The sequence below is a fragment of the Jaculus jaculus genome, chromosome 19 (genome assembly GCF_020740685.1).
Source record: "Jaculus jaculus isolate mJacJac1 chromosome 19, mJacJac1.mat.Y.cur, whole genome shotgun sequence".
Classification (NCBI taxonomy): Eukaryota; Metazoa; Chordata; class Mammalia; order Rodentia; family Dipodidae; genus Jaculus; species Jaculus jaculus.
In genome coordinates, this window is record NC_059120.1 from 60969156 (window position 1) to 60988652 (window position 19497).

General features: G+C 42.0%; 1 protein-coding gene across 5 annotated transcripts in view; it reads left to right on the forward strand.

Moving 5' to 3' along the window:
- The first annotated feature begins 561 nt into the window (after positions 1 to 561).
- Cfap206 (cilia and flagella associated protein 206) overlaps positions 562 to 19497 on the forward strand; it is a 35696-nt gene continuing 16760 nt past the window's right edge. The window contains exons 1-9 of one of the 5 annotated variants that reach the window (XM_004667297.2): positions 562 to 694; positions 1381 to 1493; positions 2068 to 2151; positions 4633 to 4723; positions 6732 to 6920; positions 9294 to 9452; positions 11347 to 11555; positions 15206 to 15325; positions 17830 to 18028. In XM_004667297.2, coding sequence (XP_004667354.1) covers positions 1386 to 1493; positions 2068 to 2151; positions 4633 to 4723; positions 6732 to 6920; positions 9294 to 9452; positions 11347 to 11555; positions 15206 to 15325; positions 17830 to 18028 — 1159 coding nt within the window. In that variant the 5' untranslated portion in view covers positions 562 to 694; positions 1381 to 1385. Of the gene's footprint in view, positions 695 to 1380; positions 1494 to 2067; positions 2152 to 3185; positions 3281 to 4568; positions 4724 to 6731; positions 6921 to 9293; positions 9453 to 11346; positions 11556 to 15205; positions 15326 to 17829; positions 18029 to 19497 lie in introns of those variants that run through there. The other 4 variants (XM_045138634.1, XM_045138635.1, XM_045138636.1 and 1 more) reach the window with 4 other exon arrangements.

Genomic DNA, 19497 nt, shown 5'->3' on the forward strand with positions numbered 1-19497 from the left:
GTCAACGCAAACAGCTCGTGGGCCCTCCATGCTGGGAGAGAGACCCTCCATCTTAGCCCACGCCGAGCCAGAACCGCGCGCTGCCCCCGCGATCTCCGCGCGCTGCCCCCGCGATCTCCGCGCCGCCGCCCCGCCCCGCCCCGCCCCGCCCCTCCGCCCGCTCCCGTCGCCATGACCACGGCCCCGCCCTCCGCCCGCTCCCGTCGCCATGACCACGGCCCCGCCCCTCCGCCCGCTCCCGTCGCCATGACCACGGCCCCGCCCTCCGCCCGCTCCCGTCGCCATGACCACGGCCCCGCCCCTCCCCGGCGTCCCGTCTCCATGGTCACGGCCGCAGCCTCCCAGGGGCGCAGTCCGCGGAGGGACGCGGCCCTGACCGGGCGCCGGCGCGTGCCCCGGTAACGACGCATTCGCTTCCTCAGAAGGAGAAGGAAGTCGGCCGCTTGTGTGAGGAGCCGCTCGGCCCGCCCGGCGCGGCCTGCGGAGTCCGGGCCTCCGGTTAGGTTCTCCGCCCCGGCGGCGGACGCTTGGTGACCCATCCCGGCCCACGACGGCGACGCCGATGTGACCCACTTTCGCCTCGCTTCCCTTCTATAAGCCTGCGTACAGGACTCGGGAAAATCAAGTTTGATTTAAACCAGCTCCTCGTTCTTGATTTATAGAAAGTAAAAGCCAGGAAATCCTATTTTCCCTGGTGCATAACTGTCATGTTTTGATTTTTTTTTTGTTTTGCTTTTATGTTTTCTTTAATTAGAACCCATATCTCAAGTTAGATGAGCAGAAAAGACAATTTACAGGATCTGAGTAGGAATTCCCTCCCCCAAAATTTTCTTACAGTTATGACAGGTCCTCTAGATAATGTATTGAAATGTATTCTCAAGCTGTATTGCATCGTGACAGAGAGGGGCTGGGGTTTCTCATTAATTTTTCCCCTCCCCAATACTGCTCTGCCTTTGAAAAACTAAAAATATCAACCGGGTGTGTTGGCACACGTCTTTAATCCCAGCACTTGGGAGGCACATGTAGGAGGATCACCATGAGTTCAAGGTCTTCCTGAGACTACATAGTGAGTTCCAGGTCAGCCTGGGCTAGAGTGAATCCCTACCCTGAAAAAACAAAACAATAATAATAATAACAAATAAAGACATGATATAAATGTAATTCAGATGACCACCATCATTTAAATAAAAAGAAAATAGTTCAGTCATTTCTGTGATTAATAAAATTATTTAAAAACCTAATAAAAACCAGAAGGGACCTAGATGTAAATATAATAATAAGTGAGTAGACATTATGGCTTTTCAAAATATAGTAGTGGAGAAATGTAAAGAAAAAATATATACATGTAATTACTGAGAAAACAATCATTGCTTTATTTAGCCACAATGCCGCCCACTCAAGCAGAAAGCGTGATAAAGAATATCATCCGGGAAATAGGACAAGAGTGTGCCGCCCATGGAGAGATTGTTTCTGAGACCTTAGTTGCTTTTATGGTAAGAGTGACTATTTTTGTGAATTACTGCTTTATCAAAAATTTTTTAAAATGTGTTTATTTTGTTTCTTAAAAATCTGTGAAGCTCTCTTAGATGTTTATTTGGCTGAAAATACATTGAGCCCATCAGAGGAGTTAGAGAAAAAGAAGTCTTTAAAGGCCGATAAAGGGTGTTAGCTGGGTACAAGACTCACTCGGCAGTGCCCTGCTGTGGAGAAGGTCTTACATAGGTTTTCAGCAATGCAAAAATCACTCCTTGCTTTGGTTTCTCTGTCCTTGTTTTGTCTAATATCCACTGGAAAGGAGATGAGCATACCATAGTTTTCCTCTTTAAAATCTAGCATTGCTTTCAGTCCGTTTCCCGGTGTGACATCTCAGCCCATATTCAAGATTGATGTGCACCGCTTCCTGTCTTCCACCTCCATGGAAGTGGGCTAGTGAGGGGCAAAACCACAAATAGCTGAAAAGTCAGCCCCAAGGAATCAAGTGTACCTCATTTCTAAAAATGAAAATGAATTAAACTAACTCGTTACTATGAGGTAAAATTACTTAGTGGACTCTTTTTCCACTCTCAGGTAAAAGCCGTTGTCCTGGATCCCAGAAATGGCTTTAACATGGACAGGACCCTCATGAAAAGTGACGTACAGAAACTGGTTAAGGTAATCCCCCAGCAGTCCTCAAGTGCGGAATGACTTATCTTCAGTGTTAAATGCAGCACCTGTGCTATTCATTATTGACTTCAGTCACCCACCCAGCAACACAGTGGTATAAACAAACGAGGGATTTATTTTCTCATAGAAGAAAGAGATCCCTGGGGCCATTGTTTTAGGCTCCCTGGACTCCCATGAGTGGCTTTCCTCCATGTTACATGGTAGTTATTCTGCCTCTAGGTGGAAAGAAGAGCAAAATATATGTGGCAATTGGAGCTGTCACTTTTCAGCAAGTATGAGTTTTCTCAGAATCCTAGAACCCCTCCCATTTGCTTATATTTATTTGCTAGAATAATAGTACATGTGGACATTGATTTTTTTTCTTAAATTTTTATTCTAATCCAAATTTGGGACTTTATGTAAGGTAGAAAAGTGGGGCAAGGGTATTGGGAGACTGAAGGGTCTGTCCCAATATTTTAGTGGTCTCTCATTATTAATGTTACACTGAAACTAAGATTATTAACTGTTCTCTCACATTTCCTGCACTGTGTAGTTAAATTGTTCTAATTTAAGAGCCTTATAACTGACTCCACTTTTGCTAAACCAAAATGATCTTATAAAGCCAGTAGGTAGACCTGGAAATCAGTTACAAGAACTAATAATGCTGAGGTTTAGACATTCACAATATTGTTAAATTTCTTAAATTTAGCTTTTTGCTCTGTTATTTCCTAAAAGCTCAACACTGCCTGTCATGGTGGTGCACACTTTTAATCCCAGTACTCAGGAGGCTGAGGTAGGAGGATCACTGTGAGTTCAAAGCTGGCCTGAGTTTATATAGTAAATTCCAGGTCATCCCTACCTCAGGAGCAAAACAAAACAAAGCAAAACAAAACAAGAAGTTTAATTCCCTTCCTCACACAAAGGATCTAAAACCCCAAACTTATATATGGACATTTTCTTGGCTTATGAAAATGGTAGGGGAACATTTCACTCATCCCACTTCCCCTCACATCCAGCAGGTCTATCTGCTCATGTGGCAGGGAATCAGGAAGAGATTTAGAAGCCTAGAGCTGGGGAATCTATTGTCATAATGGTTCTGCAATGGAGCGACTCCATGATGCCATAGGATAACCTAGAGGTGGGCTTTCGTGGTTAATTTTAAATGTGGTGGGAATCCTGCTTTTAGCAACAGGGAAATGAATGTGATGACCAGGTAGGTACTTTACTATGAATGAGATTCAAGGAAGGGCAGAAAATACTTTTTTTTCTTTATGTAGTCCAAGAAGAACTTTTGTTTTGTCTTCTCAAGTCATCTAAGTCAGAAAGACTCAAGTTCAGTATATTTATCATATGGTGTGTACATAAACTCTCACTGTACATCATAATTTAGCAAACAATAATTGTTTCTTTTTTTCCAACTAAATGTCATGTAGATGAAGAAATCTTTTTATTTGTAGTGTCTAATATGAGAACACTCCTTCCAGACCTGAAGAGAGGCAGTTGAAATAGGTAGTAATATAAGTTAACCCAAGGGCAGTAACTCATTACTGAATGCATGTAGGTTGGAGAAAACTATAACCCCTGAAGCTCTCAAGGAGAAAAATATTGAAAGGAGCTGCTGGTGGATAAACACCAGGTCCTACTGCTGAGGTGGTCTCCTTTTCCTTGCTCCACACAGATCGTACCTGTCACTCATGTGCTGGGATGGCAGGTGTGGACCACCGCAGATGGTGTGTTTACTTTGTTTTTGAAAGTAAGTTAGAACAATTAAGCAATTAAGAAAATGGAGCCGGGTGTGGTGGCGCACGCCTTTAATCCCAGCACTCGGGAGGCAGAGGTAGGTGGATCGCCATGAGTTCAAGGTCACCCTGAGATGACAGAGTTAATTCCAGGTCAGCCTGGACCAGAGTGAGACCCTACCTCGAAAAACAAAAAACAAAAAAAAAAAAAAAAAAAGAAAATGGAGCTTAGGGCTGGAGAGATAGCTTGCCCGTGAAGCCTAAGAACTCATGTTCAAGTCTCCAGGTCCCACTCAGCCAGGCACACCGTGACACAAAGATGCAATGTTGCATATGCACACAAGAGGGTACACACATCTGGAGTTTGTTCTCAGCAGGCTGAAGGTTCTGGTGTGTCCACTCTCTCTGTCTCTCTCTCTCAAAATAAAAATAATAATAATAAAAGAAAATGGAGCTTAGTCTGGAGAGATGGCTTAGAGGTTAAAGTGCTTCTTTGCAAAACCTGATGACTTGAGTTTGATTCCTCAGTACTCATGTAAAGCCAGCTACACAAGGTGGTGCATGTGTTTGGAGTTTGTTTACAGAGGCAGGAGGCCCTTAACTCTCTCTCTTTCTCTCTCTCTCTCTTAACTCTCTCTCTCTCTCTCTCTCTCTCTCCTTCTTCCTCTGTCTCAACAAATAATAAAGTTATTTGAAGAAAGTTAAAAAGAGGAAAACGTAGCTGAAGCACTCATGGGCTGCTCTTTTCTAGCTTTGTTTGGCTCGACTATTGGATAATAAGAACCCCTCCCTGGACACCATTAAGATGCAGGTCTACTTTGATATGAATTATACAAGCCGAGGTAATATATACTTACCTATTTCATGCTTTTAAAATATCGCAATTGGGTTAAGAAGGTTTCATTTGGCTGATAGTAGATTTAATTGTTAAATGAAAATAAATCTTGTCAACCTTTTAATATGTTGCAAATTTGATGTGTTTGAGCATCAACACATTTGTTACTATAACAAATAACATTTAACACATGTTACTGTAACATACCTGAAATAACAAATTTATAAAAAGAAAAGATTTGTTTTGACTCAGTTTTGGAGGTTTTAGCTCAGGCTGTGTTGATACTATTGCCTTGATCCTGCAGAAGCACATAATGGCAGGGACATTTGTCCTAACAAAGTCACTTCCCCTCATAGCTGGGAAGTGAACTAGAAGAAGAGACAGGGGTCCTAGGAATCGCTCCAATGGCACACTGTTGTGGATCAGACACCTCCTTTTAGGCTCTATTTCTTTTTTTGGTTTTCCAAGGTAGGGTCTCACTCTAGCCCAAGATGACTTGGAATTTACTCTGTAGTCTCAGAGTGGCCTGTAAATCACAGCGATTCTCCTACCTCTGCCTCCAGAGTGCTGGGATTAAAGGCATGCACATATAAACTTGGCCCTAAGATTCCATTTCTCAAGGTTCCTCTAGCTTCCAAAACTACTGTGGGCCAGAAACACATGGCCTTTATGATACATTTATCCAAACCATAGTATTAAAAGAATATAATAATATTGAATATCTAATGAGAAAAATTCCAATGTTAAAATTCAATTTAGAGGGGCTGGAGAGATGGCTTAGCGGTTAAGGCATTTGCCTGCAAAGCCTAAGGACCCAGGTTTGATTCTCCAGGATCCACGTAAGCCAGATGCACATGGTGACACATGTGTCTGGAGTTCGTTTGCAGTGGTTAGAGGCCCTGGCATGTCTGCTCTCTCTCTTTCTCTGTCTCTAATATATATTTTTTTAAAGTCAACTTAAGTGGGTGTGGTGGCACACATCTATAATCCCAGCCCTTGGGAAACCGAGGTGGGTGGATCACTGTGAGTCTGAGGCCAGCCTGAGACTAAGTGAATTCCAGCTCAGCCTGGGCTAGAATGAGTCCCTACCTGTAAAAACAAAACAAAACAAAAGTCAATTTAAATTTTCATGCTCATAAAAATTGTTAGATTTTTCACTTTTTGGCATCAATACCTAACAATGAGAAATTAATCTTTTGAAGTTAAACTATTTTAATTTTTAGATTTTCTTATTCTTGGCTCATTATTTAATAATTTAAATCTAGGGCTGGAGAGATGGCTCAGTGGTTAATGTGCTTGCCTGCAAAGCCTAGCAACCAGAGTTCAGTTCCCCAATACCATGTAAAGTCAGATTCACAAAGCAGCACATGCATCTGGAGTTCATTTGCAGTGGTTAGAGGCCATGGTGCATCCATTCTCTCTCTCCTCTCTGCTTGTAAATAAATAAATAAAACAATGAAAAATAATTTCATTATAAATTGTGTAACTACCTAAAAGTGAAATGAATCATGGAAAATTTAAGGTCAAAAAACAGTTCATTGTATAAGTTACTTACTGTGTACATCAAAGGCAGGTTGGAAGCAATTGAAAAAGAAATGGCTGTTTTAGATTGGCTCTGTAGCCAGACGTGGTGGCGCATGCCTTTAATATATCAGTACTTGTTTCATGCAGTAGAATTGCTATGCCCAGGGCTAGAGAGATGGCTTAGTGGTTAAGGTGCTTGCCTGCCAAGCCTAAGGATCCGTGTTCAACTCTTCAGATCCCACGTAAGCCAGATGCACAAGGTGATTCAATTGTACAAGATCGTACATGTGAACAAGATGGCACATGTGTCTGGAGTTCGATTACAGTGGCTGGAGGCCCTGGCACACCAATTCTCTCTCTCCCTCCCTCTCTCAATCTCTCTCATAAAAACAAAAAAAAAAAAAATGCTATACCTAAGCTATTTTTCTCTGGTCCTTGTATGAGAATTCTAAATATCAATTACATAAAGTAGTGTTATCTGATCATTTTAGAGAACTTTCTTGAAGAACATCATCGTGTCCTAGAGTCTAGGTTAGGCTCTGTCAGCAGAGAAATCACAGACAACAGAGCATGTGCTAGAGAAGAGTTCGAAAGCCTCTACCGAAAGATCGTCAGCTATGTGTTACTGCGCTCTGGGCTTGGATCCCCCACGAACATTAAGATTGTCAGAGAGGCAACAGGTAAAAATTGGATTTCTGTTTTATAAGTGGATGTTATAAGATCATTGCATTTTATAAAATTAAAAATTATTAATTATTAAAAATTGAAGTTTCCTCTTAACCTGGAAGAAAATTAGCACAAATGAGAAGTTAAAACTTACTCAGATTCCTAGATTTATTTTTTAATTTAATTTGCTTACTTGAAAGAAAGAGAAAGAGAGAGAGAGAGAGAGAGAATGGGCACACTAGAGAGAAGGGTCTCTAGCCACTGGAAATGAACTGCAGACACATGTGCCACCTTGTGCACCTGGATTACATGGTTCCTGGAGAATTGAACCTGGGTTTTTTGGCTTTGCAGGCAAGTGCCTTACAGATTCCTAGATTTAAATATGTAAGCATGAATGTATGGCATGCAAGTATAAGGGGGACTGTGGAGAGGGAAGGAGTCTTGAGCAGAGGGGGGCACATGGGAGTCATGGAGGCAGAGAAAATACTACATGCTAGCCATCCTGTGTAGAGTCAAGATTTATCCTTTCAGCCATTTTTCTTTTGTTATTACTTATTTGCTTGTTCAAGGTAGGGTCTCACTGTACTGACCTGGAATTCACTATGTAGTCTCATAGTTACAGGGTGACCTTGAACTCATGGCAATCCTCCTACCTCTGCTTCCCAAGTGCTGGGATTAAAGGCATGCACCACCTAGCATCATCTATCTCTCTGAAATGAGTCAGAATGGAAACAAGTTGGTGAGACGAGGTATGGGTGGGAGAGAGAAAAAGGGGGAAATACAAACAAACAAACAAACTGTGTGTGTGTGTGTGTGTGTGTGTGTGTGTGTGTGTATGAAATGTTAGTGAAACCTATTATTATGTAGCCCAACTAAAAAACACTGTTTTAAAAACCAACTTAAGAAAATCCTCCCCAGGGTCTGGAGGGATGGATTAGTGGTTAAGGCTTTTGCCTGCCAAGTCAAAGTACCCGGGTTTGATTCCCCAGGACCCATGTTAGCCAGATGTACAAGGGGGTGCAAGCATCTGGAGTTCGTGTGCAGTGGCTGGAGGCCCTGGCATGCCCATTCATTCTTTCTCCCTCTTTCTCTGTCAAATAAATAAATAAATAAAAATAAATAAAATATTTTAAAAATTCCTCCTAGATTCTGTTCACACCACATATTAGTTGTGGCCCTTAAGGCGCCTTGTAGAAGGTGACATAGTATTCACTTTAGCCAAGTGGACAGATCCAAGGACCTATTACACCTCGCTAGAGGGATGTTAGCAGCATCATTTAGGGTCTGGCTGAGGGGGCAACTGGGATAGCTGGAAATGGACATTTCATACAGATGGAAGGCATTCATACAGTTTGTCATCTGGGAAGGATATTGGGGAAAACCTTTTTTTTTTAATCGAATTTATTTATTTATTTAAGATTGGGGGAAATACAAGCAGAGAGAGAGTGGGTGCGCCAAGGCCTCTTGACACTGCAAACTCCAAGAGGAGCATCACTTCGTGCATTTGGCTTTTCATGGGTAACAGTAACTGAGCCTTGGCTGGCAGGCTCTGCAGTGAAGTGTCTGAGAAACCTTTGTATACTCAGGAAATACTTGCCCTCTTCCGTACTTGAGAATGATAGAGCAGAGTGAGGCGCTGTAATCCCAGCACGAGGATGAGGGAAGATGGAGGATGGAGGCATGAAGGCCATGAGTCAGCCTCAGGTACATTTGAGTTTGAGGCCAGCCTAGGCTCTCTGAGTCTTAAAAAAACCAAAATATAAAATTAAAAAAATAACATGGGACAGCTAGGCGTGGTAGCACATGCCTTTAATCCCAGCACTGGGGAGGCAGAGGTAGGAGGATTGCTGTGAGTTCAAGGCCACCCTGAAACTACATAGTGAATTCCAGGTCAGCCTGGACTAGAGCGAGACCTTACCTTGAAAAAACAAGAAAGAAAGAAAAAAGGAAAATAGATTTTCTGCTCAGAACCTTAATTAGAAAGTTTTTGCACTTGTTTACTTAATAAAAATAGTCAGGCAGAGGCAATATTTTCAGTAGTCCAAGTTTGGAATATGATAGTTTTGCTATGTGTTCTGTAATAAGGCATAGGAAATGTAAACAATTTTTTTTTTTTTTTTTTTGGTTTTTCAAGGTAGGGTCTCACTCTGGTCCAGGCTGACCTGGAATTAACTCTGTTATCTCAGGGTGGCCTTGAACTCATGGCAATCCTCCTACCTCTGCCTCCTGAGTGCTGGGATTAAAGGCGTGCACCACCACACCCGGCTAAATGTAAACAATTGTACAGGTAACACTAGAAAGACAAGCCCCCTCACTTTCTGCAGAAGGAAGGAACGTGGAGTTCTGTTGGCTTTATTCCACCATTTTGTTCTCCTTGTGTCTCCCAGCTGCTCTGCAGAGTGTTTTTCCTCAGGCTGAGCTTGGAACATTTCTGAATCTTGGTAAGAAGGATAAAGAACGTCAGCTGAAGGAACTTACCATGATTGTGACTGGAATTCGATTATTTAACAGACACTGTGGGAAAGGAGGAGAAGGAATCGATGATTGTAAGTATGCTATTAGGTCAGTTGTGAAGTTACGTGTGTTTAAAGAAGTGAGTATTACACATCATGCCATTGGTGTCCCGAGATTTAAAATCTTCAATTCTGACTGTTTTTAGTAACAATGCTGCTTATACTTGGCATAATTTTGCTGAGGGAAGACTAAATTTCCTCTACCATGAATGTGTGGGGCACCAAGTCAGTAGAAGGAATGAAGGAGCAGACCATAGGCTACCCCTAACTCAGTGCAGTGTGGCATTTACACCAAGCCAGCCAGAGGAAGGACAACTCCAATTGTACAGTTAAAAAAATCACCCTGAAAAGAACACGGGTGCTGGTGCAGTTGATGTAAATCTTGAAGTTCAGGAACATCATCTATATTGTTATATGCACAATGCATTCTTTATCTGTACACTTGAAAATACTTAAAATATTTAAAAAAGAACCTGCCAGGAAAAGTCTGGTGGATTTGATGCTCTCAAAAAACCCTTGAGAAGGTGTCCCTGTCTTTTAGATCACTGATCAGAACTAGCAATGGGGGAGCCAGCCTTCCTGCTACCTTCCTTTCTTCCTTTTGTGGTGCTAGGAATTGAACACAGGGATCGTGCATACTAGACAAGCACTTGACCACTGAGCTACATCCCTGGCTTCAGTTTTTTTCATCATAAAAGCTATTTTAAATAATTAAATTCTGATCATTAATAGATTACTCCCCTTACTAGACTGTCATGTGAGTTTTAAGCATTCAGATATGTTTTCTTTTAAGAAATATTTTTAGGGCTGGAGAGATGGCTGAGCAATTATGGTGCTTGCCTGCGAAGCCTAAGGACCCCAGTTCAATTCCCCAGGACCCACGTGAACACAATGGAGTGTATGTGTCTGGAATTTGCAGTGGCTGGAGGCCCTGGTGTGCCCATTTTCTCTCTCTGACTCTTTCTCTCTCTCTCAAATAAATAAATAAATAAAAATTTAAAAATATGGTTAAACTCTAAAAGAAAGAAAGAGAGAGAGAGAGAGAGAATGGGTGCTCTAGGCACTGCAAAGGAACTCTAAATACATGCACCAGTTTGCATGTCTGGCTTTATGTAGGTACTGGAGAATCAAGCCCAGGGTCAGCAGGCTTCATAAGCAAGCACCATTGACCTGGAAGCCTTCTCCCCAGCCCCAGATGAGTCTTTCAAGCATGTTGTTAAAGTTCGTTTTTGCAGAAGGAACGGTCAGTGGCTTTTCTGAAGGACATAGTCAGCAGCTCACCTTTAATTAAATCTTCTATGTTCATCGTGACAGCAGCACCTCTGTTCTTTTTTATTATTATTATTATTTGATTTTTTGAGGTAGAGTTTTACTCTAGCTCAGGCTGACCTGGAATTCACTATGTAGTCTCAGGGTGGCCTCGAACTCATGGCAATCCTCCTACCTCTGCCCCCCAAGTGCTGTGGTTAAAGGCATACACTACCACACCTGGTTTGCTTATTTTTTTTATTTGAGAGAGAGAGAAAAAAAGAGAGAAAGAGAGCGAGAATGGGCACATCAGGGCCGCCAGCCACTGCAGATGAACTTCAGATGCATGTGCCACCTTATGCATCTGCCTTATGTGGGACCTGGGGAATCAAACCAAGGTCCTTTGGCTTTGCAGGCAAATGCCTTAACTACTATGCCATTTCTCCATCCCTTTTTATTTTTTTTATTTATTATTTTTAGCCTATGTTCTTTTTGTTATCCACAGAACAATCCCTTTCATTTGGACAGCTTATTTTTCTCCTGACCTATGACACTCAGGCCACATCATTATTAAATTGAGGGGAAATATATAACCTGGTGCTTAAAATATGATTCCTTCCTGGGCTTTTTATCCTTAACCCCTTTGACCCCCTCATGCGTGTTTCACTCTGTCAAACAGTGCCATCTGTTCTCCGTGAGGCTGTCCCAGCCACCATAAAGCACATTGACTCCCAGCTTCACATTGCCCAGGACCAAGTGTTCCGCTACACAGCCATCCTGGAGAAGGCCGCCAAGAACCCTCTCATGAGCAGAGAGCTGCAGTCGTGCATGCTGAAGGAAGCACTGTACAATGTGCGGCAGTATGAGATCTTCCTTCAGGTTATCTTGGTGAGTTAAGATAACAGGATCTGGCCTCTTTCTGTCTAATGCAGTCTGTTGAGACTAGGTCACTAGTAAAGGGACAATCTCAATAGAAAGATATTGCTGGGAATACACATGAAGGAGAGGCCTAGGGCCAAGCATGGGAGAAGTTGGAGCTCCCTCACCCTTTCTGTGTCACCCTCCAGAACCTCCATGTGTTCATTCTTGTAGCATCCTTCCCCCAGGGCATAAGGACACATGTGTCTGCAACTGCGGAGGGTTTTATGACTTACTGTCAGACAAGGTCACAGAATTTCTTTAGGGCCCACTCCAAGTCAGAAAGATAGGAGAAGATTAGAGTTTCTATGACTCACTTTGGGGAAGAAAAATTCTCAGTTCTATGGCCTACATTGGGGAGGGAATTATGAGTCAGGGACCTAGGATGAAATCCCCAAAGTATGTATCAGAATGTCACAACTGGAGCTGGGGAGATGGCTTAGTGCTTAAGGCACTTGCCTGCGAAGTCAAAGGACCCAGGTTTGATTCCCCATGACCCATGTAAGCCAGATACACAAGGTGGTACATGCGTCTGGAGTTTGTTTACTATGTCTGGAGGCCCTGGCATGTCCATTCTCTCTCTCTCTTAAATAAATAAATACAATTTTTTTTAAAAGAGTGTTACAACTGCATGACAGTAGTTGTATTCTCACTGCTACCTTTACACAATCCCTACTTGCCAGTAACTGTGAAACTCAGGTCAGGGGACCTGTCTTCTGCATGAAGGAATTCTAATTGTGTGTGTGTGTGTGTGTGTGTGTGTGTGTCCATGTCACAAATGCAGAGGCCATAAAACATCAGGTCCACTTCTATCAAAAATTCCTCTGTCTCCCCCACTCAGCATTGGGGTTTCATGCATGTATGGCCACACTTTTTAACAAATATTTTTTTTATTTTTATTTATTTATTTGAGAGAGAGAAAGAGGCAGAGATATATAGAGAGAATGGGCACAACAGGGCCTCCAGCTGCTGCAATCCAACTCCAGACACATGCACCACCTTGTGCTTCTGGCTTACATGAGTCCTAGGGAATTGAAACTGAGTCATCTCTCCAGTCCTGACTCTTTGCTTCTATGAGCTTGACTAGACTTTTTGAAAATTGTCCATGTTATAAAGTATGAAGAACTTAATTTTTTTGACTGAAACAGAAAAACAAGAAGCAGTGAAGAAATATGCTGAGATAGTGTGCTTTCCTGAAACATTGATGGTGTGAGAACATACTGAAGTGATGCTGTCTATCAACACAATTCTGCCTGTGTGAATGCACTTTTTGTTAATGCTTAAAGAGAAATTCCCTAAGTTGTTAATTAGGGAAAGTTAAGTTTCATGAGCCAGTCTGTGAAGAGATTCTACAAACCTAGCTTGGGGTGGGGACTCTGGAATGTCTTTCATTATAGGTTTGTATGAGTGTCAGTCAGGTGTTAGGTGCAACTTCCTCTAAAAAGCCTTTATTAAAATACTTATTCACTTCAGAGGTAGAGAGAAGGGGAGAATGAGAAAAGAGAATAGAGAAGGAAAGAGAGAGCTTGGGCATTCCAGGGCCTCCTGTTGCACCCAACATGTGCCATGTTGTGCGCCTGGCTTTACATGGGTACTAGGGAATTGACTCTGGACCAACAGCTTTGCAAACTAGTGTCTTTAACTGCTGAGCCATCTTCCAGCTCTAAAGTCTTTAAATATGGCATTTTCATTTTTGTTTTCTAAAACAAAACTAACAAGAAAGGTGGGGAAAAGCTCTATGGAACAGAGAAGAGACTTATTAGATATGCTAGGTAACAGTATAGTATAGGGAGAATGAAGAAAGAAAATTGCATTATAGGAAAATACAGTGGAATGCATGTTCCTTTTGTGAGTAAGGGTTTTTTAATGAGAGAGAATTGGTGTGCCAGGACCTCCAGCCACTACAATCAAACTCCAGGCACATTTACTGTCTTGTTCATATGCATGACCTTGTGTGCATGCATCACTTTGTGCCTATGGCTAACATGGGCTGTGGGAGTCAAATGTGTCTTTGGGCTTTTCAGGCAAGCGTCTTAACCACTAAGCAATCTCTCCAGCCCATGAGTAAGAATTTTGTTAAGTATTTTGTTAGTACTAGGATGTTTCATATTACTGTGGAGAAATTTATAGGTTTGTTGTTGTTGTTGTTTTTGAGGTAGAGTCTCACTCTAGCACAGGCTGACTTGAAATTCACTATGTAGTCTCAGGCTGACCTCGAACTCACAGTGATCCTCCTACATCTGCCTCCCAAGTGCTGAGATTAAAGGTGTGTACCACCACCCCCAGCTGGAGTAAGTTTTAGAGTAATAGTTTTTAAAATAATAATTCATTCATTTTTGTTACTTAAAAATTGTCTAAAATGGCTTGGAGTGTAGCTCAGTAGTAGAGCCTTGGGTTCAGCCTCCAGCACTACAAAAAAATAAAAGTACACAATCTAATTAAACACATTCCCAGAATTCAAATGTGCTTTTGTCCTCTTCAAATAAGCTTCATTCTGCTGGCACACACTGGGATCACCGCTCTCCGAGTAGGAAGAGGACTGTGAGTTTCAGGACAGCCTGAGGTACCACAGTGAGATCCTGTCTCAACAAAAAAGAAATGGAGGAAGAGATAAAATAAAGAAAAGAGAGAGGGGGAGGGAGGGAAGAAGAAAAGGGATGACAACAAGCTAAGCATTTCTTTCCCATGATACAAATCGATACGATTGTCATGTCTAGTCTCATCTCAGACAATACTGGGGAAGGCTGTGTTCCAGGCTTAAAGTGTTCTGGGCAAAACTGTATTTCTACCACCTTTAGCTGCAAGCTTTGGGCATTTGGCTTGCATTTCTGTTCTCTGTTGTCTTTTTAAAAAATACATTTTATTTATTTCTTTGAGAGAGAGAGAGAGAGAGATTGACAGAGAGAGAGAGATAGGCATATATAGAGAGAATGGGTGTACCAGGGCCTCCAGCCACTGCAAAGGAACTCCAGGTGCATGCACCCCCTTGTGCATATGGCTTAAGTGGGTCCTGGGGAATTGAACCTGGGTCCTTTGGCTTTGCAGGCAAGCACCTTAACCACTAAGGCATGTCTCCAACCCTGTTGCCCTTTTCTCATCTGTACTTACACCTTTTTATACTTGTAAATATTTCTAATGGAGCTTTGCATCTAGTAAGAACAAAGTTTCTAAGCATTTCAAATTTTACATTCAGCAATTTATTTTCTGAACACCATTTTCCTTCAATGTTAATGTTAAGATTTTCCATAATTATTAAATCCTAGTATCAAAATAGTGTTCGTAGCAACACTTGGTTAATTTTGTCATCAAGGAACTGGAAGTATACAGCTATGCAGAGTGGATTCCTGGGCAGCTGCTTCTCAGAGGTGCAACCAGATTTACCATCTAAGAACACCTTGGTATTGTGTTCATATACCAGAGATTCATGGGCATTTCAGGAGCATCATCCATACAGCATCACTTCAGATGTTGAAGGTCCATGAGGAACAGAGCCCCGGGTCACTGAGCTCAGAGTTGCAGTTTCACTATGTCACTTAGAGGTGGGAGCAGGTAGGGTTTAAGATATGTTTTTTTTATAGTGAAATTACAAAATGTCAATGCAAATTATGTTGTCATCACAGTCAGACATAATTACTTGTGCTCAAGAAGTAGAGATGATGACAAAGCAGTTAGAAGCTCAACTCGAACAACTGAAAATAACAGTAAAGTCGAAGACAGCTGTGCCAACATCACAAGTCTTTGTAAGTACTTGTCATCAACTTCGACCCTGCCCTGAAGCACCAGGAATCAGCCCAGGCAGTGCACATGCTGGGCAACTTTGAACTAGTTCCCTAGCTCAGTATGAATTCATGCGTATCCCAGGCTCACCTTGAGCTTATGATCCTCTTGTCTCCACCTCCTGCATAGATTAAAGGTATGTGCCACCGTGCCAGGTATAGGTACAACTTTGACTTCCTCCTCCCCCTCTCCCTTCTCCTTCTCCTCCTTTTTTTTCCTTGTCTTTCTTTTTTTTGTTTTTTGAGGTAGGGTCTCACTCTAGCTCAGGCTGACCTGGAATTCACTATGTAGTCTTAGGGTGGCCTTGAACTCACTGTGATCCTCCTACCTCTGCCTCCCGAGTGCTGGGATTAAAGGCATGTGCCAACATGCCTGACCAAGTATGACCTTCTTAAGAGTGATTCCCCCTTTGAGTCTTATAAACTTAGATAAGAATTCCTTATTCAGTTACTAAAATTGTGACATTAGTTTTATACAAGCTGATCCTGTTCTTTATGTTATGTTGGAGTAACAGCTTTACGTTTATGAAGGCAAGTGCTGCTGTGGGAAATGAGGCACAGTAGAGTCATGCCCACATCAGTATTGGATGTGGCACAAGAAGCAGTTCCTAGGAGTGGTGAAAATGTGTTCATAGTAGTCAGTCAGAAATTGCCTTTGGCACAGAGGTGATGCAACTTATAGATGTCTAAAAAGACAGATAAAAACTGTTTGCCTTACATTGACTTTCTGGTTACCAGTACTATGTTATAGGTAAGTTTGTAGCCCTGGGCCTGGAGTGGTGTGAGTTTGATGCCAGGTCAGCCTGGGCTAAAGTGAGACCCTGCCACAAAGACAAACAAAACAAAATTTGTAGCCCTGAGATGGACAAACAGGCATAAACTTGTACATACAGAACTGTATAGACCCTCGGAGGTACCAACACCTTCCTGCAGTCATTCTCAGTATTTGGTTTTAAAAGTCAAGAAACATTCTCGAGGTACTCATTCTGTAGTTCCAGACTGGCCTTGAACTCAGTGATCATCTTACCTCTGCCTCCCAAGTGTTGGGACTAAAAGTGTGTGCCACCATACTTGGCTCATTTGGGTGTTTTGAAACAAATGAAGAGTCCTTTATGGTCTTACTTCTGCCCTAGAAACTGAAAGAGTTGTGGAGGCTGTTTATTTTTTTTTCCTGTGTTAGTATTTGCAAGCACAAATTCAAAATGTTCCAATAAAGAATTGCATTCCCCCCAAAAAAGAAACAAAGGCTCAGTTGTTTAACTTATCTGAGACCTGATCAGCATTTCTTTTGTTCTATAACTCACTGACTTTTATTGTAAGTAAGAAAACCCCTTTTTTCACTGATCTGAAATGTTTAATTTGCAGTTCACATGACATGCTCTTAGATATATTTGTATACTTGCTATATTGTCACATTTAGTTTTTCTTTTGTCAAGATAGGGTCTCACTCTAACCCAGGCTGACCTAGAACTCAATCTGTAGCTCCAGGCTAGCCTTGAACTCACGGCAATCCTCCTACCTCTCCTCCCCAGTGCTGAGATTGAAGGTGTGCACCACCATCCTGGCTCTGCAATTAGGTTGTGGGTTTGTTTGTTTGTTTGGTTTTTTTTTTGGTTTTCGAGGTAGGGTCTCACTATAGCCCAGCTGGCCTGGAATTCACTATGTAGTCTCAGGGTGGCCTTGAACTCTCGGCAGTCTTCCTACCTCTGCCTCGCATGTGCCATCACACCTGGCTTAGGTTTGTTTTTTAAAGATTTATTTTTATTTATTTATTTATTGGAGACAGAGAGGGAGGGGGCAGAGACAGAGAGAGAGAGAGAATGGGCATGCCAGGGCCTCTAGCCACTGCAAATGAACTCCAGATGCATGTGCCACCGTGTCCATCTGGCTTACATGGGACCTGGAGAATCAAACCTGGGTCCTTAGGCTTCACAGGCATATGCCTTAACTGCTAAGCCATCTCTTTAGCCCCACATTCAGGTTGTTTGTTTTTGTTTTTTGTTTTTGGTTTTTTTTCGAGGTAGGGTCTTACTCTAGCTCAGGCTGACCTGGAATTCACTCTGTAGTCTCAGGGTGGCCTCAAACTCATGGTGATCCTCCTACCTGTGCTTCCCGAGTGTTGAGATTAAACCACATTCAGTTTTTAAAGAAAAATTTGAGAGATATTTTTCCCTTGGCCATATGAAGTACCCATAGATCATTCTTGGGTGACCAAATGTGTTTGGTTTCCTGTTTAGTAAGTTAAATTTATATCAATCACACCAAAATAAAATGCTTGGAAAGAAAATACAGGGTTTATTTTCTCATAATTTATGAGTCAAAATTCTATCTGGAAGTCTATGGTCTAATTTCGTAAGACTTCCACTTAAGGAGGAATGAATTTCTTCATAAGAAAAGCCCCATTTGTTTTAAGAATATGATGATCAATTCTATCATTCAGTCACACTTTCCTGCTCTCTCTCTCCCAGCCTGTCTTCATTGCAGTGGCCAGCCTGTGGATTAGCTTTCAGGACGAAACTGTTTTGATTAGCATCCTCAGCAATCTGACAACTCACCTTGAGCCCTTCCTGGGCACTCATGAAATTCTCTTCCCCGAGAAAGTGATGCAAGGCCTTCTCAGTGGCGTGACTGTGAAAACTGACTTATATCGAATAAAAGAACACATGGGTAATGAAAATCATCTATTGTTTCCTCTTCTACTTTTTAGGGGTTTTTCTTTTTGTTTGTTTTGTTTTGTTTTCTGAGGTAGGGTCTCACTCTGGCCCAGGCTGACCTAGAATTCACTATGTAGTCTCAGGGTGGCATAAAACTCACGGTGATCCTTCTACCTCTGCCTCCTGAGTGCTGGGATTAAAGGTGTGCGCCACCTTGCCTGGTTTATATCCTCCTCTTTTTAATTTTACCTCTAGAGGGCTGGGGAGATGCTCTGAGGTCTGCAATTCTGCTTGCATGAATTTGATCCTCTCCAGCACTCACATAAAGCTGGATGCAAAGTGGTGCATGCATTGGTGGTATCAATGTGCCTACGGTAATAGGAGGAAGTCCCAGAAGAATCTGGAAATGAACCAGGGAGTCTGACTTCCACAGCAACAAAACAACAGGAAAAGCCAGGCGTGGTGGTGCATGCCTTTAATCCCAGCACTTGGGAGGCAGTGGTAGAAGGATTGCTGTGAGTTTGAGGCCACCCTGAGACTACATAGTGAATTCCAGGTCACCGTGGGCTAGAGTGAGACCCTACCTCAAAAAAAAAAAAAAAAATCCAGGAAAACTCTGTCTCAAAAAGGTGAGAGTTGGAGAGATGGCTCAGCAGCTAAAGGCACTTGCTTGCAAAGCCTAAGAACCCAGGTTCAATTTGCCAGTGCCCATGTAAATCCAGATACACAAAGTGGCACATTCATCTGGAGTTTGCTTGCAGCAGTATCCATCCTCTTTCTTTCTCTCTCTTTTAAGTAAACAAAAATATTTAAAAGAAAAAGAAGGATGGACACATGAAGTTGTCCTCTGACCTCCACACACGCTGCAGCACATATATGGCCATGCCCTCGCACACATGCGTGCCCACACAGATGTCTCTAGAAAAAGTCATTCTTTGACTTTGTTTCTATTTATTTATTTATTGTTTTATAAGGTAAAACCAAATTGAGCTGATTTTAAGTTTTTTAAGAGATACATTGATAATCCAGAAAGGTTATCATTATCAATAAACTTTTTATCATGTTTGTCTTTTCTAAATTGGTTTAGAGGCAATTTAAAATTCACAAGAAATGCTAAAGTAGACATTGGAACTTATTACCTGAAATCAGCCATTTTTCCAGAAAAGAATGAGATTTAAAAATTTACTAATTTTTTAAAATTCTGTTTCTGTAAAAGTAGAAAATAAAAATGTAGCAGTGCTGACCTTACTTGGATTATTAGAATATATAAAAATTAAGCTGGGCATGGTGGCGCATGTCTTTAATCCCAGCACTTGGGAGGCAGAGGTAGGAGGATTGCCATGAGTTTGAGGCCACCCGGAGACTACATAGTAAATTCCAGATCAGCTGGGGCTAGAGGGAGACCATACCTCAAACACACACACACACACACACACACACACACACACACACACACACATTGAACTAAAAACTCAAATCCTA